Source organism: Heterodontus francisci, chromosome 29 (assembly GCF_036365525.1).
Source record: "Heterodontus francisci isolate sHetFra1 chromosome 29, sHetFra1.hap1, whole genome shotgun sequence".
In the NCBI taxonomy this organism is placed as follows: Eukaryota; Metazoa; Chordata; class Chondrichthyes; order Heterodontiformes; family Heterodontidae; genus Heterodontus; species Heterodontus francisci.
In genome coordinates this window covers 34,381,636-34,409,621 of record NC_090399.1, presented here as the reverse complement: position 1 = coordinate 34,409,621, position 27,986 = coordinate 34,381,636, and the positions used below count along the sequence as shown (strand labels likewise).

General features: G+C 43.9%; 1 protein-coding gene and 1 pseudogene across 1 annotated transcript; one reads left to right on the top strand and one right to left on the bottom strand.

The window, feature by feature from the left end:
• LOC137345744 (nuclear factor 7, brain-like) overlaps positions 1-27,986 on the top strand; it is a 61,519-nt pseudogene that overhangs the window by 9,638 nt on the left and 23,895 nt on the right.
• LOC137346004 (probable G-protein coupled receptor 139) lies at positions 14,470-15,372 on the bottom strand (the record flags this gene model as incomplete). The annotated part of the gene is made up of 1 exon (XM_068009306.1): positions 14,470-15,372. A coding segment is annotated over one exon (903 nt), but the record flags the coding sequence as incomplete, so codon positions are not given.

Genomic DNA, 27,986 nt, shown 5'->3' with positions numbered 1-27,986 from the left:
TCTCTTGTAGTCACAGTGGCTGAACCAGTTAAGTTTCTGGTCACCCCTGGAATTTTAATGTTGGGGGATTCAGTTTTGGTAATGACATTGAATACCAAGTGGAGGTGCTTAGACTCGCTTCTGTGGCACAGTGATTGCCTGGCACTTGCCTTGTTCGAATGTTACTTACCACTTATCAGCTCAAGCCTGAATGTTGTCTAGGACTTGCTGCGTGCAGGCATGAACTGCTTCATTATCTGAGAAATTGTGAATGGAACTGAAGACAGTTCAATCTTTAGCGAACATCCCCACTTTTCAGCTTGTGATGGAGGGAAGGTCACTGAAGCTGGTTGGGCTGAGGACACTGCCCTGAGGAACTCCTGCAGTGACATCCTGGAGCTGAGATGATTGACCTCCTCCAATAACCAGCTTCCTTTGTGCTCGGTATGACTCCAGCCAGCAGGGAGTTTTCCCCCGATTCCCATTCCGTTTTGCTCAGGTTCCTTGATGCCACATTTGGTCAAATGCTGCCTTGATGTTGAGCCATTCTCTGCTCACCTCTGAAATTCAGGTGTTTTGTCCATGTGTGGTCCAAGGCTGTAATGAGGTCTTATGCTGAACGATCTTCTCAGATTGCACACTGAGCCTCAGTGATCAGGTGAGTAAATGGTGTTATGGCATGACCGCTTGGGCCTGTTTGTCTGGTCCTAAGCAGCAAGGATGTTGTTTTAAAGGAATGGTTCTACTTATGCCCACATCATGTGTCGCTCAGGTTGTACATTCCTGCTTATCCCGACAAACACTTTGAGACATTGTGAAAAGCCTGGTTAGGTCTTCACACTGTTTTCCCTCTAAATGCAAACGCATATTATCTAATTTTCCTCGACATTCTGTATTTGCTGATCTGATAGTTAGAGGTTCATTCTGAGAATTTCCTAGGACTGCTCCTGCCTCATCCTCACGATCCTTTTCCTTCTCAACAGTCCCGATTACCTGACATACCTGTACTGCCTCCTCCCTGTGATAATATTGCTTTAGCATATTGATGTGACACAATCGGTTCTTCTAGCGATCAGGGGTGTCAATCAAATAATCTACCTTACCCATTCTTTTGATCACTCTTTATGGGCCACTGAACCATGCTTTTTAATGGTTCTCCCTGTAATGGTAACAACACCAATGTTTCATCCACTAGTTAAAAATCATGGGCTTTTGCATTCTTGTCTGCCCATTTTTTCATATTGGCTTGGGATGCTTTAAGTTGTCCCGAAGCTACACTGCAAGCTTTTGTGAGCCTTTCCTGGAACACAGATACATAGTCTAGTATCTAAGATTCATTCTTTTGTTCCAAGAATCTGGCTTTTAAAAGTTTTAGCGGAATTCTTACTTCGTGTCTGTAAACCACTGAAAGCACTGAAGCCTGTAGACTCATTCGGTGAGTCTCTGCTGACAAATAAAAGAAAGTCTAGTCCTTTATCCCAGTCATGTGGATATTCGTGACAGTATGTTTGAGAGTCTGGTGAAATCTTTCTAAAGCTCCCTGTGTCTGTGGCTGATATGCTGAAGATTTCAACTGTCTAATCCCCAAATTGTCCATGATTTTTTGAAATATCCTAGACATGAAATTAGAACCTTGATCTGATTGAACTTCAAGTGGTAACCCATATCTTGTAAAGAATTGGGTTAACTTTTCTATGAGTGATCTAGCAGTAATTGTCCTCAAAGGAATAGCCTCTGGAAATTGAGTAGCCATATCCATGATAGTAAGTATGCATTGATGCCCCGCTTTTGTTTCTGGCAAGGGTCCTACAGTCTAACACCCTGCTAAATGGCTCCTCAATCACTGGTATAGGAGCTGGTGGTGCCGGTTTTATGGTAGGTTGAGGTTTTACCACCATTTGACAGGTATGGCATGTCTTACAAAATTGTGTCTCATCGTTTGTAAGACCTGGCCAGTAATAATGTTGGCTTATGCATGATTTGGTCTTCCAAATTTCCATATGTCCTGCAAAAGGAATGTCGTGTGCTAACCTGAAAAATCTTTGGCGATATTTAGGTGGTAACGCTATCTGTTCAACAACTGTCCAGTCTGCATCGGCAGGTCTATGGGGTCGTCTCCATTTTCTCCTCAAATCCCCGTTTGACAATTAATAGCCTTCCGGAACTCCGTTCACCTTAGCTTCTGACAGAGCCATGTGTGCCATTCGGTATATCTCTGGATCAGCTTGCTGTGCTGCAATAATAGATGATCTGTAAACATCTCATTTGGATTATCTAAATCCCCAAATAAAGTTTCAGATACTTGGCTATCTGTTTGTTTTGCCCATTTTACCTCTGACAATGGATCCTATTTAGTCTTTGCTCGGGTGACTACACACACAGGAAATATTCCCGAAACTTGTTCCTGCAATTGTTCAGTTTCTTCAATTTCACTTGGTTCCTCTGTAATTATAGGAGAAACTGATACTTTTGGTCCAGCCAAATCATTTCCTCGGAGTAGATCAATTCCCTTTACTGGCAAACTGTGGACAACACCTACAGTTACTATCCCAGATATTAAGTCGCTCTTTAGGCATACTTTATATAAAGATGGCAGGATCCCCAAAGACACATTGTACAGCGAGCTCGCCACTGGTATCAGACCCACCGGCCGTCCATGTCTCCGTTATAAAGACGTCTGCAAACGCGACATGAAATCGTGTGACATTGATCATAAGTCGTGGGAGTCAGTTGCCAGCATTCGCCAGAGCTGGCGGGCAGCCATAAAGACAGGGCTAAATTGTGGCGAGTCGAAGAGACTTAGTAGTTGGCAGGAAAAAAGACAGAGGCGCAAGGGGAGAGCCAACTGTGCAACAGCCCCAACAAACAAATTTCTCTGCAGCACCTGTGGAAGAGCCTGTCACTCCAGAATTGGCCTTTATAGCCACTCCAGGCGCTGCTTCACAAACCACTGACCACCTCCAGGCGCGTATCCATTGTCTCTCGAGATAAGGAGGCCCAAAAGAAAGAAAGAAAAGAAGACATATAAAGGTACGGGTATATACACCCCGTCAATTCAATTAACTAAAACTTTCGCGTTCAAGGCACTCTCTGGTGAAAACCTTATATCTTTTCCCAGCAAGTGTATTTGGGCTGCCACTGTGTCCCTGAGTATAATGATAGGTTTTCCTGCCTCACTTACAGGATATGGAGTTACTCTCCCCTTCGACAAACATTCATTATAACTCTCACTACACTCCTTTTTAGTTTTAGTATCTGGTTTCACAGCTGTCATTAAAGCTACAGACTGGTCTGCCATACTCTCAGTCAGAGTCTTTTCCTCTGCACTAGCTTTGCGTACCCCAACAAGTCCTATGAGTTTACCTCGCAATTTTCAGCACTCTGAATGAAGGTGACCCGTTTTGTGGCAATGATAACACTTTAGCTTGTGAACCTCACTTTTACCCTTAGCACCTTCCTTTCTGACCTGAGGAGGTGATCCTGGGGCGTTCCCAGCTGTTCCTTCTTGTCCCTGGCTACTTGCCTTCCTTTCACTCTCCCATTTTGTATCCTTCTCGGGTTTGTGGGGGTGGCGGACAAAAGCTCAAAATCATCAGCAATCTCTGCTGCTTGCCTAGCTTTCAAAACTTTCAGGTTATCTTTGAGTTCTCCCTATTGATGGAATGGAGTTTTTAAACTTTTCTAAGAGAATCAATTCTTGAAAGTTCTCAAATGTGGTTTCCATTTTTTAATGCCCATATCCAATGGTCAAAAGTAATTTGCTTCACCCTCTCAAATTCTAAATATGTTTGACCAGCCAATCTCCATAAGTTCCGAAACCTCTGACGGTAAGCTTCAGGGACTAACTCATACGCAGCAAGAATAGCATTTTTTTTGCCATCTCATAATCTGCAGAAGCCTCTTCAGGAAATATGGCATAAACTTCATGAGCTCTGCCTCCGAACCTGCTTTGCAAAAGCAATGTCCAGCTTTCTTTTGGCCTTTTCATCTGTTTGGCTATTTTTTTCAAAAGATATGAAAAATTCTTCTGCCGTGTCTTTCCTCAAACTTAGGAAGAGCCTGTATAAATGTAAACAATGTTTCGCAGGGTACTGAGCTGAATTCAGCTTTTTTCCTGACCTGAATTTTCCCTGGATTTAAGACTAACCCTTTGTTTTAATTCCATCTCTTTTAACTTAAATTCCCACTCCTCTCTTTCACTTTCTCTCTGATCTTCAAGTTTCCTTAATTCTTTTTCTGCCTCAAGTTTTTTTTTCATTTTTAACTGTATCCGAGCCAATACCACTGCATCGCTCTCTGACCTGCTGCTTTCGTGTTCCTCATATTCTTCCTCCTCCATCTTCCTCTTCCTCCTCCTCTCCCCAGATGTTGGTCTATTATGTTAATTATCTCTGCTTATTTGGCACCTAATTTCAATTCTAAACACAATTTTGCTGCCAATTCTTTTAATTTGTTCTTAGTTAAAGTTATCAAGTCACTCAGGGAAACACTCTGCTTTCCCAAAAATTCTACTGCAACCGCTAATGCCATTACTATGGTGTAGACTGTACCTTATTACACAAGAGACCTGGTTCCTTGTATTTCTTTGTAATTGGCATTAGATTTAGATCAAAACAATTAAATTTCCAAATGATATGATCCCAGCCGCGAGAGCAATTTATATGATGCCCGATGCAAGACTCCAATTTATACGTTATCCCATAAATGAACTATTAATATCATTCCAAACATGAGCCCTCCAAATTAGTCTGATTCTGATTCCAGACGTAAGCCATTTAATTAAAATATGATTTGACCACGAACAAGCCTCCAATTAATAATATTGTGGCACAACCGCTCAAAACACAGCCCCCAAATCAAAATATATGCCTGTAAAAATGGTACGGCAAATATCATGGGGGATTTTAATCTACATGTAGATTGGTCGAACCAGCTCAGTCAAGGTAGCCTTGAGGAGGAGTTTGTTGAGTGTATCCGTGATAGTTTTCTTGAACAGTATGTAATGGAACCGACGAGGGAGCAAGCTATCCTAGATCTAGTCCTGTGTAATGAGACAGGAATAATTAATGACCTCATAGTTAGGGATCCTCTTGGAAGGAGTGATCACAGTATGGTTGAATTTAGAATACAGATGGAGAGTGTGAAGATAAAATCCAATACCAGGGTCCTGCGCTTGAACAAGGGGGACTACAATAGAATGAGGGAGGACTTGGCTAAAGTAGACTGGAATCAAAGATTTTACAGTGGGACAGTTGACGAGCAGTGGAGGACTTGCAATGCAATTTTTCAAAGTGCTCAGCAAAAGTATATTCCAGTGAAAAGGAAGGACTGGAAGAAAAGGGGTAATCTGCCATGGGTGTCTAAGGAAATAAGGGAGGCTATCAAATTGAAAGAGAAGGCATACAAAGTGGCCAAAAGCAGCATGAAACTAGAAGATTGGGAAAACTTTAAAGGTCAACAGAAAGCTACAAAAAGAGCTATAAAGAAAAGTAAGATGGAACATGAGAAATAATTAGCACAGAATATAAAGACAGATAGCAAAAGTTTCTATAAATATATAAAACGAAAAAGAGTGGCTAAAGTAAACGTTGGTCCTTTAGAGGATGAGAAGGGGAATTTAGTTATGGGATATGATGAAATGGCCGAGGCATTGAACAGGTATTTTGTATCGGTCTTCTCAGTGGAGGACATTAATAACATGCCAGTAATTAACAAAGAGACGAACGTAGGTGAGGACCTGGGAACAATCATTATTACGGAAGAGGTAGTGTTGGGCAAGCTAATGGAGCTAAGGATTGATAAGTCTCCTGGCCCTGATGGAATGCATCCCAGGGTACTAAAAGAGATGGCGGGAGAAATAGCAGGTGCGCTGGCGGTAATTTTCCAAAATTCGCTGGACTCTGGGGTAGTCACAGCAGATTGGAAAACAGCAGATGTGACGCCACTGTTTAAAAAGGGAGGTAGACAAAAGATGGGGAATTATAGACCGATTAGCTTAACCTCTGTAGTGGGGAAGATGCTCGAGTCTATTATCAAGGAAGAAATAGCAGGGCATCTCGATAGAAATTGTCCCGTTGGGCAGACGCAGCATGGGTTCATGAAGGGCAGGTCATGCTTGACAAATCTTTTGGAATTCTATGATGACATTACGAGCAAGGTGTACTATGGGGACCCAGTGGATGTGGTGTACCTAGATTTCCAAAAGGCCTTCGACAAGGTGCCACACAAGAGGCTGCTGCATAAGATAAGGATGCATGGCGTCAGGAGTAAAGTATTAGCATGGATAGAGGATTGGTTGACTAACAGGAAGCAGAGAGTGGGGATAAATGAGTGCTATTCTGGTTGGCAATCAGTCACTAGTGGTGTGCCTCAGGGATCGGTGTTGGGACCGCAATTATTTACAATTTATATAGATGATTTGGAGTTGGGGACCATGTGTAGGGTGTCAAAGTTTGCAGATGACACTAAGATGAGTGGCAGAGCAAAGTGTGCAGATGACTGTGAAACTTTGCAGAGGAACATAGATACACTGAGTGAGTGGGCAAAGGTCTGGCAGATGGAATACAATGTTAATAAATGTGAAGTCATTCATTTCGGTAGGAGTAACAGGAAAAAGGATTATTACTTGAATGGTAAAAAGTTGCAGCATGCTGCTATGCAGAGGGACCTGGGTGTCCTTGTGCATGAATCGCAGAAGGTTGGTCTGCAGGTACAGCAAGTAATTAGGAAGGCAAATGGAATTTTGTCCTTCATTGCTAAAGGGATTGAGTTTAAAAGCAGAGAGGTTATGTTGCAGCTGTATCGGGTACTGGTGAGGCCGCACCTGGACTACTGTGTGCAGTTTTGATCTCCTTACTTGAGAAAGGATATACTGACACTGGAGAGGGTGCAGAGGAGGTTCACTAGGTTGATTCCGGAGTTGAGGGGGTTGGCTTATGAGGAGAGACTGAGTAGATTGGGATTATATTCATTGGAGTTCAGAAGAATGAGGGGGGATCTTATAGAAACATATAAAATTATGAAGGGAATAGATAAGATACAAGTAGAGAGCATGTTTCCACTGGCAGGTGAAGCTAGGACAAGAGGGCATAGCCTCAAGATTAGAGGGAGCAGGTTTAGGACTGAATTAAGAAGGAACTTCTTCACCCAGAGGGTTGTTAATCTATGGAATTCCTTGCCCAGTGAAGTAGTTGACGCTTCTTCAGTAAACGTCTTTAAAGCTAAGGTAGATATCTTTTTGAACAATAAAGGAATTAAGGGATACGGTGGGAGCGCGGGTAAGTGGATCTGAGTCCACGAAAAGATCAGCCATGATCTTATTGAATGGTGGAGCAGGCTCAAGGGGCCGGACGGCCTACTCCTGCTCCTAGTTCTTATGATCTTATGATTGTGGTGGGAGCAATGCACTGTCAATTCTGTCCTTACATCCCACATGTTGCATAACATATACCTTTAAGCTTTCCAAATCAAAGAAAGCAGCCGTCGAATTTAACAACCGAATAACCCTCGAATAAGGTAAATCAAACCAGGTAACTTATATATCAACAAATTAACCGTTTATTTGAAAAAAAAACTAAAATCTTAAACACTACTATGATAAACCAATATCTAAAGACCTTATAACTTATTTAAAGAATCTAACTTCTGCATTTGTATACATATACCCGAACTATCAGAAGTTTGGTGTTTAATGTTCTGCCCGAAAAATAAAATAGAATAACAATAAAGTCTTTGTGGATTTACGCTCCTGACTAAGTGGAATCTTCCAATGTGGAACAGTCCAAGGTTGCTTGAAGTCTTTCAAGGCCTGAAGAATCTGACGGTAGGAGTTCAGCAATTACAGTTCAGTAGTTGAAGCATCAAATTCTTTTTCTTTCCAGCGATGAACACAATAGATCGACAAATAGCTATTTTTAAAAATTAATCTGGCTTGACTTTTCAGAATTCTGAAAGGGAATAATAAATAAGGTTCAAATAGACTGAGAGAGCTCTTCTCTTTCCTTCATGTGCCAGAACAGTCTGTGTCTGTATCAACTGTCTCTGCAAAGCCAATTTTTTCAAAGTTAAATGGCAATATTGTATGTTCTGTTCTCCCTCTCTGTGTGGCTGCATCCAGGGCAACCAATATGCACCTTCTGGTTGCATCTAAAGCTGGCTGCCTTGAAGAAGTATTGATCTCTTACAGCCTTAAAGGCACTTTGCATATCATGACAACGGTGTTTGATAGCATTGTCAATGACACCGTCCATCACTTTGCTAATGATTGAGAGTAGGCTGCTGGGGCTGTAATTGAAAGGATTGGATTTGTCCTGCTTTTTGTGGGCAGGACATACCTATATGGTAGATGCCAGTTTTGTAGATGAACTGCAACAGCTTGTCTAGAGATGAAGTTAGTTCTGAAGTACAGGCCTTCAGCTTTACAGCTGAGATGTTATAGGGCAACAGCCTTTGCTCTATCCAGTGCACCCAGCCATTTCTTAATATCATGTGGATTGAACTGAATGGCTGAAGACTGACGTCAGTGATGGTGGGGACCTCAGAAGGAGGCTGAGATGGATCATCCACCCTACACTTCTGTTTGAAGATTGGGGTGAATGCTACAGTTTTGTCTTTTACACTCACTCGCTGGTCTCAGCTATCGTTGAGGATGAGAATGTTCATGGAGCCTCCACCTACTGTTAGTTGTTTAATTGTTCACCCCCAGTCATGACTGGATGTCACCAGAACGGTGTTCTGATCCATTGATTAGGGGATCACTGGCCTCTGTCTGTAGCTTGCTACTTCTGTTGTTCTGCACACATACAGTCCTGTGTTGTAGCTTCAAATGGTTGAAGCCTCATTTTCAGGTCTGCTTGGTGCTGTTTCTGGCCGGTTCTCCTTCACTGCTCCTTGAACTAGGTTGGTCACATGGTTTGAGGATAATGGCGGTGTGAGGGATCTGCCGGGCGACGATGTTACAGATTGTGCTGGATTCTAATTCCGCTGCTGCTGCTATAGTAGCACTCGGGCTGCAGATGGGGATGGTTTAATAATGATAATCACACTGAATGTCAGGAGGAGGTGGTTAGACTCTTTCTTGTTTGCAATGGTCATTGCCCGACACTTGTTTCCCGTAAATGTTACTTGCCATTTATCAGCCCAAACCAGGATGTTGCCCAGATCTTGCTGGGTGTGTGACTGCTTTGTTATGTTAGAAATTGAGAATGGATTAAACACCGCAACCATCTGCGAACATCCCACTTCTGACCATATGTTGGAAGCAAGATCATTAATGAAGTAGTGGAAGATGGTTGGTCTTAGAACACTGTCCTGAGGAACTCCCTGAAGCAACGTACTGCTGGCGACCATCTTCATTCTCAAGCTTTTTGAGTTTTGTTGGAGTTGCAACCATCCAGGCAAGTGGAGAATAATTCATCACTCTCCTGACTTGTAGGTGGTCAAAAGACTTGTGGAGTCAGGAGGTGAGTCACTCACGGCAGAATATCAAGTCTCTGACGAGCTCTTCCAACCACATCATTAATGGGACTGGTTTCGTTAAATTTCTGGTCAATGGGAATACCCAGGGATGTTGATGGTGACGAGTTGAACAATGGCAATGACATTAAATGACAAGGGGAGGTGGTTAAACACTCTTTTGTTGAAGATGGTTATTGTTTCCTTCTTGTGTGATGTGAATGTATTTGTCACTTAACAACCCAAGCCTGGATGTTGTACAGGTCTTGCTGGATGTGGACACAGACATCTCAGGATCTGAGGAGTTGAGAATGGAACTGAACACTACAATCATCAGCAAACATCCCACTTCTGACCTTAGGATGGAGGGAAGGTCATTGATGAAGAAGTTGAAGATGCTTGGGCCCAGGGCATTACCCTGAGGAACTCCAGCAGTGATGTCCTGGAACTGAGATGATTGGCTTCCAACAACCACAATCATTTTCCTTTGTACTAGTTATGATTCCAACCAGTGGAGAATTTTCCCCCTGATTCCCATTGTATTCTGGTTTACTGGGGCTCCTTGGTGCCACACTTGATGTCAAGGGCTGTCGCTCTCCCCTCACTTCTGGAATTCAGCTCTTTTGTCCATGTTTTAACCAAGCCTGTAATGAGGTCTGAAGCTGAGTGCTCCTGCAGAACCCCAAGTGAGAATCGGTGAGCAGGTTATTGGTGAGTAAGTGCAATTTGGGAGAGTGAAAGGAAGACAAGTAGCCGGGGACAGGAAGGAACAGCTGGGAATTCCCCAGGATCACCTCCTCAGGTCAGAAAGGAAGATGCTGAGGGTAGAAGTGAGGTTCGCAAGCCAAAGTGTTATCATTGCCACAAAATGGATCACCTTCATTCAGAGTGCTGTAAATTGCGAGGTAAACACATAGGACTTCGAGTCATAGAGAGATACAGCACTGAAACAGGCCCTTCAGCCCACCGAGTCTGTGCCGTCCAACAACCACCCAGTTATACTAATCCTACATTCATCCCGTATTCCCTACCACATCCCCACCATTCTCCTACCTACACTAGAGGCAATTTACAATGGCCAATTTACCTATCAACCTGCAGGTCTTTGGTTGCGGGAGGAAACCGGAGCACCCGGCAGAAACCCATGTGGTCACAGGGAGAACCTGCAAACTCCGCACAGGCAGTACCCAGAATCAAATCCAGGTCGCTGGAGCTGTGAGGCGGTGGTGCTAACCACTGCGCCACTATGCCGCCCACTTGTTGGGGTACGCAAAGCTAATGCAGAGGAAAGGACTCTGACTGAAAGTATAGCAGACCAGGCTATAGCTTTAATGACAAAAATTCATTATAACTCTCCCTACACTCCTTTCTAGTTTTAGTATCTGGATTTGCAGCTGTCATTAAAGCTATGTTGGCTCCATAGAAGGCCAAAGGTACCATTGTTACACTGGACCTGTATCAACTTCCATGGTAACAACCCTACCCTCCATCTCTATTGAAGTTACCCCTTTGTTAAAACTTACAACATCGTACAACTTCAACACAGTATAGGCATATTGATGAGTACCGTTATTCTCATTCTCACTACCACATGTATCTTCATCCAATTTGTGAATGTCTATATTTGTATTATGTCTTTGTTTACAAGGACAAAGGCAGCAAATACATGGGAACACCACCACCTGCAAGTTCCCCTCCAAGTCACACACCATCCTGACTTGGAAATATATCGCCATTCCTTCACTGTTGCTGGGTCAAAATCCTGGAACTCCCTTCCTAACAGCACTGTGGGTGTACCTACTCCAAATGGACTGCAGCGGTTCAAGAAGGCAGCTCACCACTTCCTTCTCAAGGACAATTAGGGATGGGCAATAAATGCTGGCCTGGCCAGCGTCGCCCACATCCCATGAATGAATAAAAACTAACTCTGTCTTTGCCTCTGATTCATTGTTTGGTTCTGTTGTGTCTGAATCTTTCCTTGGGCTTCCTCATTTTCTCTCAATGTGTCCGTTTTTTGAGCACCGTCTGCAACTAGCTGATTTAAACCAACACACGTCAGGGTGGTGATTCTTTCCACATTGAATATGATTTTTGCTTGTCACTGCTCTTCACCTTGTTCTGAAAATCCCTTTGTGCTTTCCATGCATGGTGTTTACTATGGTGTCTGATCTTCTCAGCTTCAGCTCAACTCCCGTCAGCGGTGGGTCAGTTCTCGTCTCCCCGCTGTTACTTCACATGTGAGTGTGAGGTCCACTGCCACTCGAAATATTAGCCTCAGGTCCTCACTCACTTTTCCCATAATCTTGAGCGATGTGGATTCACTCCGTAGACACAAATGAAACGATCACCCTGGCTTTCATTCAATTTGTCCCAGTATTTGTAATTTAGCAATAAGTGTTGTAACTGCACAACATAATCACTGATAGAGTCTGCCTGCCCTTGATCTCGGTCAACAAATTTTCATCTCTCTGCCACTCAGCTCTTTCCGTAGCATGATTCGCTGCTGGATTTGTCTGGTGAAACCAAGTCTCGCACTACTCCATAGCAGTGTGCTCCTATCAAATTCCACAGAATAGCCACTACCTGCATATTTTTTGCATTATTGTCTGCACTAGGTCCCTTCAAACTATTCATGATGAGATACAACTGAAACTGTTCAATATACAATCCCAGTCTTCACAATCATCGTAATTTGCTGAAAATGGTGGCAAAAATTGACTGATTTGAACCCACTGAATCTGCATTTTGTCCAATTTGTTAGACATCTATTTTGAATCCCGATTCATTGTCAATTTTGTGGATGCCAAAGAAATCACCCCCCTCATTTTTAAAAATATTTCTTTTTAAGAACATAAACGTAAGAACATAAGAACTAGGAGCAGGAGTAGGCAATTCAGCTCCTCGAGCCTGCTCCGCCATTCAATACGATCATGGCTGATCTCATCTCGGCCTGAACTCCACTTTCCTGCCCAATCTCCATAACCCTTCAACCCATTTCTAATTTAAAAATTGTCTATCTCCTCCTTAAATTTACTCAATGGCCCAGCATCCACCAACTCTGGGGTAGTGAATTCCACAGACTCACGACCCTTTGAGAGAAGTAATTTCTCCTCATCTCTGTTTTAAATCTGCTACCCCTGATCCTAAAACTATGACCTCTTGTTCTAGATTTCCCCACAAGAGTAAACATCCTCTCTAAGTCTACTTTGTCAATTCCCTTAATCATCTTACATACTTCAATTAGATCTCCTCTCATTCTTCTAATCTCTAGAGAGTAAAGGCCTAAACTGCTCAATTTGTTTTCATAAGACAAACTCCTCATCTCTGGAATCAGTCCAGTGAACCTCCTCTGAACTGCCTCCAATGCAACTACATCCCTCCTCAAGTAAAGGGACCGAAACTGTACGCAATAATCCAGTCTCACTAATGCCTTGTGCAGTTGCAGCAACACTTCCCTACTTGTATACTCTCTTCCTTTAGCAATAAATGCCAAAATTCCATTTGCCTTCCTTATTACCTGCTGCACCTGCATACTAGTTTTCAGTGAATCATGCACGAGGACAGTCAGATCCCCCTGCACTGAAGCACTCTGACGTTTCTCTCCATTTAGATAATAATTTGCCTTTCTATTCTTCCGACCAAAATGGATAACCTCACACTTATCCACATTAAACTCCATCTGCCAACTTTTGGCCCATTCACCTAACCTATCCATATCCATTTGTAAACTTAACGTCATTAACGTAGATTGTAAATATTTGGGGCCCGAGGACTGAACCCTGTGGCACCCCACTAGTTACATCTTGCCAACCAGAAAAAGAACCATTTATCCCAACTCTCTGTTTTCTGTTGCTTAAGCCAATTCTCTATCCAAAGCTAATAAATTGCCCGTAACCCCATGTGATCTTACCTTGTGTATTAACCTTTTGTGCGGCACCTTATTAAATGTCTTCTGGAAGTCCAGATATACTACATCTACAGGATCCCCATTATCCACTTTCCTTGTTACCTTTTCCCCAGTGATGATGATTTTTCTAAGTTTCTCCCTTTCTATAACTTCTGCATCCTCATGAAGTCCTCATCCATGCCTTTATCATCTCCAAAATTGACTGATCCAACGCTCTCCTGATTGGCCTCCCATTCTCCACCCTCTGTAAACTTCAGCTCATCCAACTCTCCTGCTGCTCTGTGTCCTAACTCACGGCAGGTCCCATTCAGCCATCTCTCCCCGTGTTCACTGACCCACATTCACTCCTGGTCCAACAACAACTCAATTTTAAAATACTCATCCTCATGCTCAAATCCCTCCATGGCCTTGATTCTCATCACCGTAACCTCCTCAAGACCTGCGTTCCTCCCTATCACTGTAACCTCCTCCAGCACCTGCAACTCCTCCCTATCTCAGTAACCTCCTCCAGCCACTACAATCTCTCCCTATCTCAGTAACCTTCTCCAACCCCTACATCCCTCCCTATCGTTATAACCTCCTCCAGCCCATACAATCCTCCAAGATCTCTGCGATCCTCTAATTCTGGCATCTCCAGAATCACCCAACAACCCCCACCAACACCACCATCTGATTGGGGGAAGAGAGGGAGAGAGAGAGAGACGGCAGTGGGGGAAGGAAATTAGATGGACGCAATAAAGTATCTCCAAAAAATAAAACAAGTCATAACAATCAGTTGACATAATTCTTTTCAGTTTCTGTAGCATTTTGCTTTTGTGAGAACAAGTTTTGTTTTCTGAGTAGATGTCAGGAACTTAGAATGTAATCAATGGAGGTGGTGGAGAGACTAGGGCGGCTGTTTCCCCTCCTCTCCTGCAGGGCACTGAGTCTCCTCCGGCCCGCTTTATGTTCACTGCTCCAAAGGTCACCTCCCTAATGTGTGCTTGCCACCTCCCTGCTTTTTGCCATGTGTGACCCCCACCCCCGGCCAGTGTATTACAGGCCATCCAGCTGTTGGTCACCTCTTTCCTATTGGGGATAAATATTCCATTCATGGGTGAGAAACACTGGGACGCACCTCTGGGCTGTTCTCAGTTATTTTGTTTATTCATTAATTGAATAATTGATGTAACTGGATATTTCACCGCGCTCTTGACCTGCTCTCTGAACTTGGACTGAGTCACCACATAAATAAATGTGTTCGTGCAGCAACTTAAATTCAACAGCATCCATCCGACTTCTTGAAGTATATATTCAGAATCAGTGTAATCCCTCTGATCTGTTCCTGTAACGTGATAATAGAAGAATTCTATAACATGCACCAACCACAGAAGTATGAAGTTGCCGGATATGGTGAAGAGTAAAATCACAGACTTCCTTCTGCTCTCCATCTCTGGGTCACTGCGATTCTCTCCCTTGCTCTGACCCCTCAGTCCCTTACGGACTCGACTGGCCACTAAAATGTGTCTGACTGTCAGAGTGTTGAGCAACAGGATTAAAGCGAATGGGAGCAATGGGGTTAAAACTGTCTCAAACCAATCAAATCCCACCCATCCGGGCTCAATATAATAGCTTGGCTTTGTGTAACAGAAAAACGGCACGTTGTCGATTATCTCTCCAGGTTCATATGCAAAGTAGAAGGGAATGTTTTTTGAACAGAGCAGAATACAGGTTGTTGCTAGAACCACAGCCACAGTTTTCTTGGTGCAATATTTTGTTTTCAGTTTCTGGCAAAAAATGGCCACAAATCGATCAAAGGTGAAAGTGACTGTGAACCAGACAGAACAGTCTGTGGCTGCACGAATCAGGACAATGTTAACACTACACACAGGGGTGATATTTAGGAAAGATCCACGGAAATAATAAAAACTGATCGTCCACAGTATGACCTCAGTGATAATGACCAGTAGATCCGCCGTTGCCATGGCCACCAGGTAGCGAGTGGTGCAGGTGGAGAGACCGCACTTTCCCCGGGACAGGATCACAATTGCCAGTAAATTAACTGTAAGAGAGAGAAGGGAAAAGAGACTGGAAATTACTGATCAAACATTCTCCGTATCTGACCCAGACAGTAAGGACAGGATTTGAAGTGTTAACCTGGTGAAGCTGCAACACAGGACTATCTGCATGCCAAACTGCATAAGCAGCATGCGATAGAGCTAAGCGATCCCATAACCAATGGATCAGATCTAAGCTCTGCAGTCCTGTCACATCCAGCCGTGAATGGTGGTGGACAATTAAACAACAAACTGGAGGAGATGGCTCCACAAACTTCCCCATCCACAATGATGGGGGAGTCCAGCACATCAGTATGAAAGATAAGGCTGAAGCATTTGCAACAATCTTCAGGTGAAGTGCCGAGTTGATGATTCATCTCGACCTCCTCCTGAAGTCCCCAACATCACAGATGCCAGACTTCAGTCAACTCGATTCACTCCGCGTGATATCAAGAAACGAATGAAGGCACTGGATACTGTAAACACTCTGGGCCCTGACAATATACCAGCAATAGTACTGAAGATCTGTGCTCCAGAACTTGCCGTGCCCCTAGCCAAGCTGTTCCAATAAAGCTACAACACTGGCATCTACCCGGCAATGTGGAAAATTGCCAGTGTATGTCCTGTATACAAAAAGCAGGACATGTCCAAGCCAGCCAATTACCGCTCCATCAGTGTCATGGAGTCATAGAGTTAGGTAGCACAGAAACAGGCCCTTCGGCCCATCGTGTCTGTGCCGGCCATCAAGCACCTAACTACTCTAATCCCATTTTCCAGAACTTGGCCCGCAGCCTTGCATGCTATGATCATTCAATTGCTCACCTAAATACTTCTTAAATGTTGTGAGTGTTCCTGCCTCTAGCACCCCTTCAGGAGGTGCGTCCCCGATTCCAACCACGCTCCGGGTGAAAATATTTTTCCTCAAATCCCCTCGAAACCTCCTTCCCCTTACCATAAATCTATGCCCCTTGGTTATTGACCTCTCCGCTAAGGGAAAAAGTCTCTTCATATCCAACCTATCAATGTTCCTCATAATTTTGTCTACCTCAATCATGTCCCCCCTCAGCCTTCTCTGCTCTAAGGAAAACAACCCTAGCCTTTTCTGTCTCTCTTCATAGCTGAAATCCTCCAGCCCAGGCAACATCCTGGTGAATCTCCTCTGTACCCTCTCCAGTGCAAGCACTTCCTTCCTATAATGTGGTGCCCAGAACAGTACACAGTACTCCAGCTGTGGCCTAACCAGCGTTTTATATAACCTTCCTGTTCTTCTATTCTATGCCTCGACTAATAAAGGCAAGTATCCCATATGCCTTCCTAACCACCTTATCTACCTTTGCTGCTGCCTTCAGTGATCTACGGACAAGTACACCAAGGTTCCTCTGACCTTCTGTACTTCCTAGGGTCCTACCATCCATTGTATATTCCCTTGCCTTGTTAGTCCTCCAAAAATGCATCACCTCACACATCTCAGGATTAAATTCCATTTGCCACTGCTCCACCCATCTTACCAGCCCATCTATAATCGTCTTGTAATCTAAGGCTTTTCTCCTCACTATTTACGACACTGCCAATTTTCGTGTCATCTGCGAACTTACTGATCATACCTCCTATATTCACATCTAAATCATTAAGTCAGTCCCAGCATCGATCCCTGTGGTACACCACTGGTCACAGGCTTCCACTCGCAAAAACAACCCTCGACCATTACACTCTGTTTCCTGCCGCTAAGCCAATTTTGGATCCAATTTGCCAAATTGCCCTGGATCTCATGGGCTCTTAGCTTCTTAACCAATCTCCCATGCGGGACCTTATCAAAAGCCTTACTGAAGTCCATGTAGACTACCTCAACTGCTTTACCCTCATCTCCATGAGTGGCGCAGTGGTTAGCACTGCAGCCTCACAGCTTCAGCGACCCGGGTTCAATTCTGGGTACTGCCTGTGTGGAGTTTGCAAGTTCTCCCTGTGTCTGCATGGGCCCCTCCGGGTGCTCCGGTTTCCTCCCACATGCCAAAGACTTGCTGGTTGATTGGCCATTATAGTATAGCCCGAGTATAGCTAGGTGGTAGGGAAATATAGGGACAGGTGGGGATGTGGTAGGAATATGGAATTAGTGTAGGATTAGTATAAATGGGTGGTTAATGGTCGGCACAGACTCGGTGGGCCGAAGGGCCTGTTTCAGTGCTGTATCTCTAAACTAAACTAAACTTACACATCTAATCACCTCCTCGAAAAATTCAATCAAGTTAGTTAGACACAATCTCCCCCTGACAAAGCTGTGCTGACTATTCCTGATTAATCCCTGCCTCTCCTTGTGGAGATTAATCCTGTCCCTCAGAATTTTTTCCAATAGTTTCCCAACCACTGATGTTAGACTCACCGGCCTGTAATTACCTGGTTTATCCCTACTACCCTTCTTGAATAATGGTACCATATTCGCTGTCCTCCAGTTCTCTGGCACCTCTCCTGTGGCCAAAGAGGATCTGATAATTTGTGTCAGATCCCCTGCTATCTCCTCCCTTGCATCACATAACAGCCTGGGATACATCTCATCTGGGCCTGGGGATTTATCCACTTTCAAGCCCATTAAAACATCTAATACTTCCTCCCTTTCAATGCTAATATGTTTGAGTATATCGCAATCCCCCTCCATGATCTCTACACCTACATCGTCCTTCTCCATGGTGAACGCAGATGAAAAGTAATCATTTAAAACCTCACCTATGTCTCGGCCTCAACACACAGATTGCCACTTTGGCCCCTAATGGGCCCTACTGTTTCCCTGCTTATCTTCTTGCCCTTAATATACTTATAAAATGCCTTAGGATTTTCCTTTATCTTTCCCACCAATATTTTTTCATGTCCCCTCTTTGCTCTACTAATTACTTTTTTTTAAGTACCTCCCCGACACTTTCTATACTCCTTTAGTGCCTCTGCTGTTTTCAGCGCTCTGAATCTTCCATAAGCCTCCTTTTTTTCCCTGATCCAATAATCTATATCCCTTGACATCCAGGGTTCCCTGAACTTGTTGGTCCTACCCTTCACCTTAACGGGTACATGTTGGCTTTGAACCCTCACTATTTCCTCTTTGACTCTCACTGGTCTGACGTAGACTTTCCGACAAGTAGTTACTCCCAGTCCACTTTGGCCAGATCCTGTTTTAACAGATTGAAATCGGCCTTCCCCCAATTCAGTACCTTTATTTCTGGCTCATCTTTGCCCTTTTCCATAACTGACTTAAATCGTAGAGTTATGGTCACTATCCCGAAATGCTCCCTCACTGACACTTCTACCACTTGTCCAGCTTCATTCCCTAGGATTAGGATTAGTCCTGCCCCTTCTCTTGTAGGACTTTCTACGTACTGGCTCAAAAAGCTTTCCTGTGCGCATTTTAAGAATTCCGCTCCCCTCTTTAAGCCTTTTGCACTAAGACTATCACTGTTGATACTGGGGAAGTTGAAATCTCCTACCATTATAACCCTATTATTTTTACACCTCTCTGGGATTTGCTTCCATATCTGCTCCTCTATCTCTCCCTGACTGTTTGGAGGCCTGCAGTACACGCCCAGCCAAGTGATTGCCCCCTTTTTGTTTTTAAATTCTACCCAAATGGCCTCATTTGAGGAACCTTCCAAGATGTCTTCCCTCCTTACTGCAGAAATGAACTCCTTGATCAACAGTGCAATGCCACCTCCTCTTTTATCCCCTCCCCTGTTGCGCCTGAAGATTCTATACCCTGGAATATTGAGTTGGCAGTCCTGTCCCTCCCTCAACCATGTCTCTGTGATAGCAATAATATCATAATCCCATGTGCTAATCAATGCCCTTAATTCATCTGCCTTATTAGTAAGACTCCTTGCATTAAAGTATATGCAATCCAGCCTTACATTTTTCACTTGTGCCTCAACAGGTCTATATTTGCTCTGCCTTCCAGAATGACTCAGTTTCTCTTCTATATTTGACTGTTCATCACCCCCTACTGTACCTCCACTCTGTATCCCATTCCTCTGCCAGATTAGTTTAACCGCACCCCACCCCCCACCCCCACCAACCTCCAAAACAGCACTAGCAAACATCCCAGCAAGGATGTTGGTCCCATTCCAGTTCAGGAGCAACCCGTCCAACTTCTATAGGTCCCACCTTTGCCAGAAATAGATGCAGTGGTCCAGGAAACTAAAGGCCTCCCTCCTGCACCAACTCCTCAGCCACACAGTCATCTGCCCTGTCCTCCTATTCCTATACTCACTAGCATGTGGCACCGGGTGTAATCCAGAGATTACAACCTTTGAGGTTTTGCTTTTTAATTTGCTATCTAACTCCCTAAATTCTTGTTGCAGGACCTCTTCCCACTTTCTCCTTATGTTGTTGGTACCAATGTGTACCACGACCTCTGACTGCTCCCCCTCCTCCTTCAGAATGTCCTGTAGCCGCTCCGTGATATCCTTGACCATAGCACCAGGGAGACAACATATAATCCTGGAGTCACGTGTACTCTCAATCATCAGTAAAGTGATGGAAGGTGTCATCAACAGTACTATCAAGCAGCACTTGCATAGCAATAACCTGCTCAGTGATGCTCAGCTTGGATTCCGCCAGGGCCACTCAGTTCTTGAGCTCATTAGAGCCTTGGTTCAAACATGGACAAAAGAGCTGAACTGAAGAGGTGAGGTGAGAGTGACTGCCCTTGACATCAAGGCAGCATTTGACAGAGTATGGCATCAAGGAGCCCGAGTATAACTGAAGTCAATGGGAATCAGGGGGAAAATTCTTCACTGGTTGGAGTCATAACTAGTGCAAAGGAAGATGTTTGTGGTTATTGGAGGTCAATCATCTCAGGTCCAGGACATCACGGCAGGAGATCCTTAGGGTAGTGTCCTAGGCCCAACCATCTTCGATTAAAAACAAGAAATGCTGGAAATACTCAGCAGGTCTGGCAGCATCTGTGGAGAGAGAAGCAGAGTTAACGTTTCAGGTCAGTGAACCTTCTTCAGAACTGGCAAATATTAGAAATGTGAAAGGTTTTAAACAAGTAAAGCAGGGGTGGGGCAAGCAATAACAAAGGAGAAGGTGTAGATAGGACAAAGTCACAGAGAAAAACGACCAGAAGGTCATGGAGCAAAGGCAAAGAAGATGTTAATGGTGTGTTGAAAGACAAAGCATTAGTACAGATAGGGTGTTAACAGACTGAAAACTGAAGTTTTACTGAAGCAAGTACAAATATAAAAAAAAAACAGTGGGTAGGCATACTGAACAAACTAAGATAAAATAAAATAAAACCACAAAAAAAATCAAAAAGAAGAAAAAATAACTAAAAGTAAAACGGGGGTCCGCTCATGCTCCCAACCATCTTCAGCTGTTTTATGAATGACCTTCCTTCAATCATAAGGTCAGAAGTGGTGATGTTTGCTCATGATTGCACAATGTTCAGCACCATTCATGACTCCTCAGATACTGAAGCATTCCGTGTAGAAATGCAGCAAGACCTGGACAATATCCAGGCTTGGGCTGATAAGTGGCAAGTAATATTCGCGCCACACAAGTGCAAGGCAATGACCATCTCCAAAAAGACAGAATCTAACCATCTCCCCTTGACAAGCAACAGCATTACCATCAAGGAATCCCCCACTACCAATATCCTGCGGGTTACCATTGACCAGTAACTGAACTGGAGTAGCCATATAAATAGTGTGTTTACAAGAGCAGGTCAGAGGCTATGAATCGTGAGGCGAGTAACTCACCTCCTGACTCCCCAAAGCCTGTCCACCATCTACAAGGCACAAGTCAGCAGTATGATGGAATACTCTCCACTTGCCTAAATAGGTGCAGCTCCAACAACACTCAAAAAGCTCGACACCATCCAGGACAAAGCAGCCCGCTTGATCGACACCCCATCTACAAACATTCGCTCCCTCCACCACCGACACACAGTGGTAGCAGTGTGTAGCATTAAAAAGATGCACTGCAGCAACGCACCAAGGCTCCTTAGACAGCACCTTCCAAACCTGTGACCTCTACCAACTAGAAGGACAAGGGCAGAAATACATGGGAACACCACCACCTGCAATTTCCCCTCCAAGTCACACACCATCCTGACTTGGAACTATATCGCCGTTCCTTCATTGTTGCTGGGTCAAAATCCTGGAACTCCCTTCCTAACAGCACTGTGGGTATACCTACCCCGAATGGACTGCAGCTGTTCAAGAAGGCAGCTCACCACCACCTTCTCAAGGGCAATTAGGGATGGGCAATAAATGCTGGCAAGGCCAGCGTCGCCCACATCCCATGAATGAATAAATAAAGAGTCCGCCCTGCCCGTTTGGAAGCCAAGCCTGTCAATCAGGCTGACTTCAGGTCGGGGAACCTGTCAAGGATAAAAGAGGCAGTCTGTGGAGATAAAACTCTGAAACTCCGCTCCCCACCTATGTCACTCACCCCTGTTAATATCCAGGAATAAACATTGGAGTAAAAACAAAATACTGAAACTGCTGTAAATCTGATAAAAATAGGAGAATGTTGAAAACACTCAGCAGGTCAGGCAGCATCTGTGGAGAGAGAAACCGAGTTAATGTTTCAGCTGATAGGCTTTCATCAGGACTGGAAGATATTCGAGATTAACAGTTTTAACGCAATCAGGCAGTCGGAGAATAGTGGGGTATCGGGGGAGGAAAGAACAAAAGGGAGGGTCTCTGATCGAGTGGAGGGCAGGAGTGATTCAATGATAAAAGGGAAGGTGAATGGGACAATTAAAGAAACAGAGGATGGGTCCAGAGGAGATGGAAATGGTTACAGCAGAATAACAGAAGGGGAGGGGAGCATGGAAAATCTGGCAAAGAGGAGAAGGCTCCAGTGCCCCGGAAAAGTGATGGAGAATGGTGGGTAGACCCCAGGCATGTGGACCAGCCTGCCAGCTGTGTACCAATAGGGGATCCTCACCCCAAGCACCAGTCCACACCCCCTCCACTCCCAGTGGCTCTGTTGTAGCCATCCTCCATTCCCAGCACAGGCCATCGCAGAAAGTGGGAGCAATGGTTATAATCTGAAGTTTTTAATCTCAGTGTTGACTTTGACAGGCAATAAAATGCCAAACTGAAAATCCAGTGCTTTTCCTCATTGAACTTCAGTGGAAGTGTGGAGGAGGTCGGAGATAGAGAGGTCAGAGTGGGAGTGGGATGTAGAATTAAACTGACAAGTGACCAGAAGCTCAGGGTCACACTTGCAGACTGAATGGATGAGTTCAGCAAAGCAGTCACTCAATCTGTGTTTGCTCCTCTCCCAATGTCTAGGAGATTCCATCACTGTTTCACCTGGAAGGAGTGTTTGGGGACTTGGACAATGGGAAGGGGGGAGTTGAAGGGCAGGTGTTACATCTCCTGTGCTTGCACTGGAAGGTACCTGGGGAAGAGGAGCTGATGTTGGGGGTGATTGAGGAGTGGATCAGGGTGTCACAATGAGTGGGGGGAAGGGAGGGGAGCAGAATATATGTTTGATGTTGAACTTAGCTGGATATGGCAGAAATGTTGGAGGATGATGTGTTGAACATGGAGGCTGGTGGGGTGGAAGGTGAGGACAAGGGGAATCTTATCGAGGTTCTGGCAGGGAGGGAAGGAGTGAAGGCAGTAATGTGGGAAATGGGATGGACATAGTCGAGTGCCCTGTTAACCACAGTGGAGGGGAATCCTCGGCCGAGGAATAATGAAGACATTTCAGAAGTACTAGTGTGGAAGGTAGCATCGTCAGAACAGATGGAACGGAGGTGGAGAAACTGGGAGAATGGAACAGTCTTTCCAGGAAGCCGGGTGGGAGAAAGTATAATCATGGTAGCTGTGGGAGTCAGTGGGATTATAGTAGATATTGGTGGACAGCCAATCCCCTGAAATGGAGGTGGAGAAGTCGGGACAGGGAAGGGAAGTGTCAGAGACGGACCATGTGAAGACGAGGGAGAGATGGAAATTAGAAGCAAAGTTGATGTCATTTCCAGTTCAAGACAAAAGAAGGAAATGACACCAGCACAGTCATCAAAGTAACGGAAAAATATGTGAAGGAGGGGAGCTGAGTAGGATTGGAACAAAGAATGGTCCACATATCCTACACAAAGGCAGCATCGCTAGGACCCACACAGCTCCCAGAGTGACAACATCAGAGTGTGGAATATCCCAATGTTTACACTCGAGGTCCACGCACCTATACTTTACAACAAGGTCCCCGTGCAGAGATCAGGATCAGGAACTTGTGAGGGTTTTCATTTCCAGTCAAGAGCCAGCAGCAATTGTGAGTGAATTAATCAAAATGAATCAATTCCAAAGGGGGTCCTCAGAATGTACCAGCAGGATATCTTGGAGGGAAACTGGCCGGGAAACAGCCATTTTGTATGTCAAGCAAGATCCCATCCACTGTGAGTTTAAGGAGAGCTCGGGTTTACTGGACTTTGGAGCAGAGAGGGGCAGACTGACATGGACAGAAATGTAAATGGAATTCTGCAGCACAGCTCCGAGCTCAGAAGGAAGGAAGTCTCTTGTGTTGTGGGACACTCAGGGCCAGAATGTCCCAGTGGATGAGGAAGGAGGATGAGGAAGCCTGAAGAAGGGAGTGAGATCTCTGAGAGGAGGAACGAAACTGTCAAATAATAGTGAATAACATATCAAAAAACAAAGGTGGAGATAGCAGAAGCACGAGTTTCTGTTCATTAATAATCATTAGAACATAGAACAAGTCTAACAAACTGCAGACCAGTTAGCACAATATCAGTGATAGAAATAATAATGGAATCCTTATTCAAAGATGTAACTGAGAAACATCTAGAAACACATAACGTAACAGTCATCAACACATATTCTAAAACAAATGTCATACTTGACCAACCTTATTAAATTCTTTAAATAATATCAGAAAGAGTGGATAAGACTAATATAGATGATGTAATATACATTGATTTTCTAAAGGTCTTCGATAAGTGACCACACAGCAGACTCATGACTAATCTCAGAGCAAGTGGAGTTAGGGGACAAGCAGCAGAATGGACAGTGAGCTGGCTACAGAAACAGAAAACAGGGAGTAGGGGTTAAAGGGATTTCCTCAGATTGGTGGAAGGTGGGAAGTGGTGTTCCACAGGGATCAGCACTGGGAACATCGTCGTTCACCATTTACAGAAACAATATGGACTCGGGAAGGATATTGATGCACTGGAGAAGGTACAATTACTTTAACCAGAATTATACCAGAACTGAGAGAAGTGCAATATTTATTTTATCATTAACAATTTACTGATGTTATTACTTACTGCCCTCAGTCTGATCTCTGTACACTGAAAACCCAATATGTCTGTTCATCAGTTATAGGTGTCTCTCCTCACAGGGACACACCTCACTGAGCCAAGGACAGGGATTGATACAGGTTACATGTGTCGAGACTATGAATCATAGACAAGAACTGATCCGTCAAACCATAATCAGTTACAGAAGTGGACGATTCAATAAACACAGCCCAATATTCATCCTGTGCAATAGACAGATAATACAATTTACCACTCATGACCCATAGATTCTCAGGACCATGTTGGGGGAAGGGGATTAATCATCACTAAAATCACTAAAGTGTTTGCAGTAACTATACTCAGAGTAAGAAATGTCATTATACACAGGATGAGAATGCTGACACTGTGCTGTCTTGCTGTTTCACTCTCAGTAGGTTTCTGTTGGAGCAGTTCAATAGGAGACAGAGCAATAGCAAGACATTTCACATACACTTATTACCAAACATCAGCAATGACCACTTTGCAATGAACTACATTGTTAAAACACAAAGGCAGCTTCATAGAATTGACCTGACTGAGATGGAAGGAGTGCACTGTTAATTCAGTCCCACTTCTCCACAGGTCACAGCATATCAATAAATTTTCTCACTTACTGAAACAGCCAATCAGAAACTCTATTTGTGCCCAGAATAAAGCACACCAACCAGGTTTCTTTAATAAACAAAATTATCTATATATACATATATATATATATATATATATCTCTTCATACACATACATACATACATATATATGCAACTTGAAATATTAAAGCTGTGCATTTTTATATCACTCGCCCTCACTCTCATACATACAAAAACCGGTTAGCTGGGAAAAGCGTATGTTTGTATCCAAAGAAATCGAAGGAATAAAAAAAACTTTAACTCTAAAGAGATGGAAGTCTTTTGTTTTGTCAAGGTGTACCAAAGTCGAATATTTGTATGCCACTCAGAGTCGTTCCAGGCATGGCTGATGAACAGTCTGTTTTGGGTCGGCATTCAAAACCAATCAACTGCAAAAGACTTCACATAAATCTTCCATTGGGGTGCAGCAACAGAGGTGTCAGTTCTTAAACATTCGATGCAAAGTCCATTTATTTAAGATGCAAGGGTTCTGCAATCATTCAAGATGTCTTCAACAACACAGGAGGTAACAGTACAACTTCATGCAACCTTTTGCTTTTCAAGAACAGGGATTCTTCAAAGAGAGGAAACAATTTTCATCTGAACTCCTGGCAGGTCCATATCAAATTCCAAAAGTCTGCTTTAGTCCAAAACCAGTGGATTTTAACAGTTCAAACTGAAACTAACTTTTCCCAGCAAGTCTCATGCCAGCAATATATTCTTTCATGCCACAATAAAGAATAACTCTTAATTCAAACCCCCTACTATTTTTACTGGAAATCACTTTTATCCAGGATTTCTTTCATGCTCAAAACCAGGAATCTCATGTTGACCTTTAAAAAAAAAATCCATCAAGTTCAGCTATCTCCAGATGTTTAAATATCCATAAAATTCTTTTATATTTGTAATATACATGCCCAAGTTTTAACAAAAAAATGGAAATTAAACACAACAGAACGGAGAGATCAGATTCCTGAAATCAATGATTTCACAGTAGAATTGGATTGTACAAATTGTACTCAGTACAATTCCACAGTGACAGATATGCCCAGTAATACATGGTCACTTGGATCAAGTGTTCCACTCCGATTAGTGACCCACACTCAGTACAATTTCACTCTGACAGATACTCCCAGTCATACATGGTCAATGGGGTCAGGTGTTTCACTCCGGTTCGTGACCCACACTCATTTTGATATCACACTGACTGATGCTCCCACTCTTCCTTCATTCAGAAATAAAAACAAGAAATGCTGGAACCACTCAGCAGGTCTGGCAGCATCTGTGGAAAGAGAAGCAGAGTTAACATTTCGGGTCAGTGACCCTTCTTCGGAACTAGCAAATATTAGAAATGTCAAAGGTTATAAGCAAGTGAGCCAGGGGTGGGGCAAAAGATAACAAAGGAGAAGGTGTAGATTGGACAAGACCACAGAGCTGACCAAAAGGTCATGGAGCAAAGGCAAACAATGTGTTAATGGTGTGTTGAAAGACAAAGTATTAGGACAAATAGGGTGTTAACGGACTGAAAGTTGAACAGCAGCAAGTACAAACATGAAAAAAAACAGTGGGTAAGCAAACTGAGCAAACCAAGATGTAATGAAATAAACAGAAAAAATTTTGTAAAAAATGTAAAAAAGAAAAAAATAACTAAAAATAAAAGTAAAATGGGGGGCCGGCATGCTCTGAAACGATTGAACTCAATGCTCAGTCCGGCAGGCTGTAGTGTGCCTAATCGGTAAATGAGATGCTGTTCCTCGAGCTTGCGTTGATGTTCACTGGAACACTGCAGCAATCCCAGGATAGAGATGTGAGCATGAGAGCAGGGGGGAGTGTTGAAATGGCAAGCAACCGGAAGCTCAGGGTCCTGCTTGCGGACTGAGCGGAGGTGTTCCGCAAACCGGTCATGCAATCTATTTCTTGCAAATCTAAAGTGATAAAACGTGGAGATGTTGTCCCTCCAGCTGTCCTGTGTGTTCTCCCGATGTTGTCCCTCCAGCTGTCCTGCATGTTCTCCCGATGTTGCCCCTCCAGCTGTCCTGCATGCTCTACTGACGTTGTCCCTCCAGCTGTCCTGTGTGTTCTCCCGATGTCCCTCCAGGGAAAATCATGTTTAACATAGAACATAGAACAGTACAGCACAGTACAGGCCCTTCGGCCCACAATGTTGTGCCGACCCTTCAACGTACTCTAAGATCAAACTACCTACATACCCTTCATTCTACTATCATCCAAGAGTCGCTTAAATGTCCCTAATGTATCTGCTTCTACTACCACCGCTGGCAGTGCATTCCACACACTCACCACTCTCTGTGTAAAGAACCTGCCTCTGACATCTCCCCTAAACCTTCCTCCAATCACCTTAAAATTATGCCCCCAGTGATAGCCCTTTCCACCCTGGGAAAAAGTCTCTGGCTATCCACTCTATCTATGCCTCTCATCAACTTGTACACCTCTATCAAGTCACCTCTCATCCTTCTTTGCTCCAATGAGAAAGGCCCTAGCTCCCTCAATCTTTCTTCATAAGACATGCCCTCCAGTCCAGGCAGCATCCTGGTAAATCTCCTCTGCAACCTCTCTAAAGCTTCCACATCCTTCCTATAATGAGGCGACCAGAAGTGAACACCGTATTCCAAGTGTGGTCTAACCAGGGCTTTATAGAGGTGCAGCATAACCTCGCGGCTTTTAAACTCAATCCCCCTGTT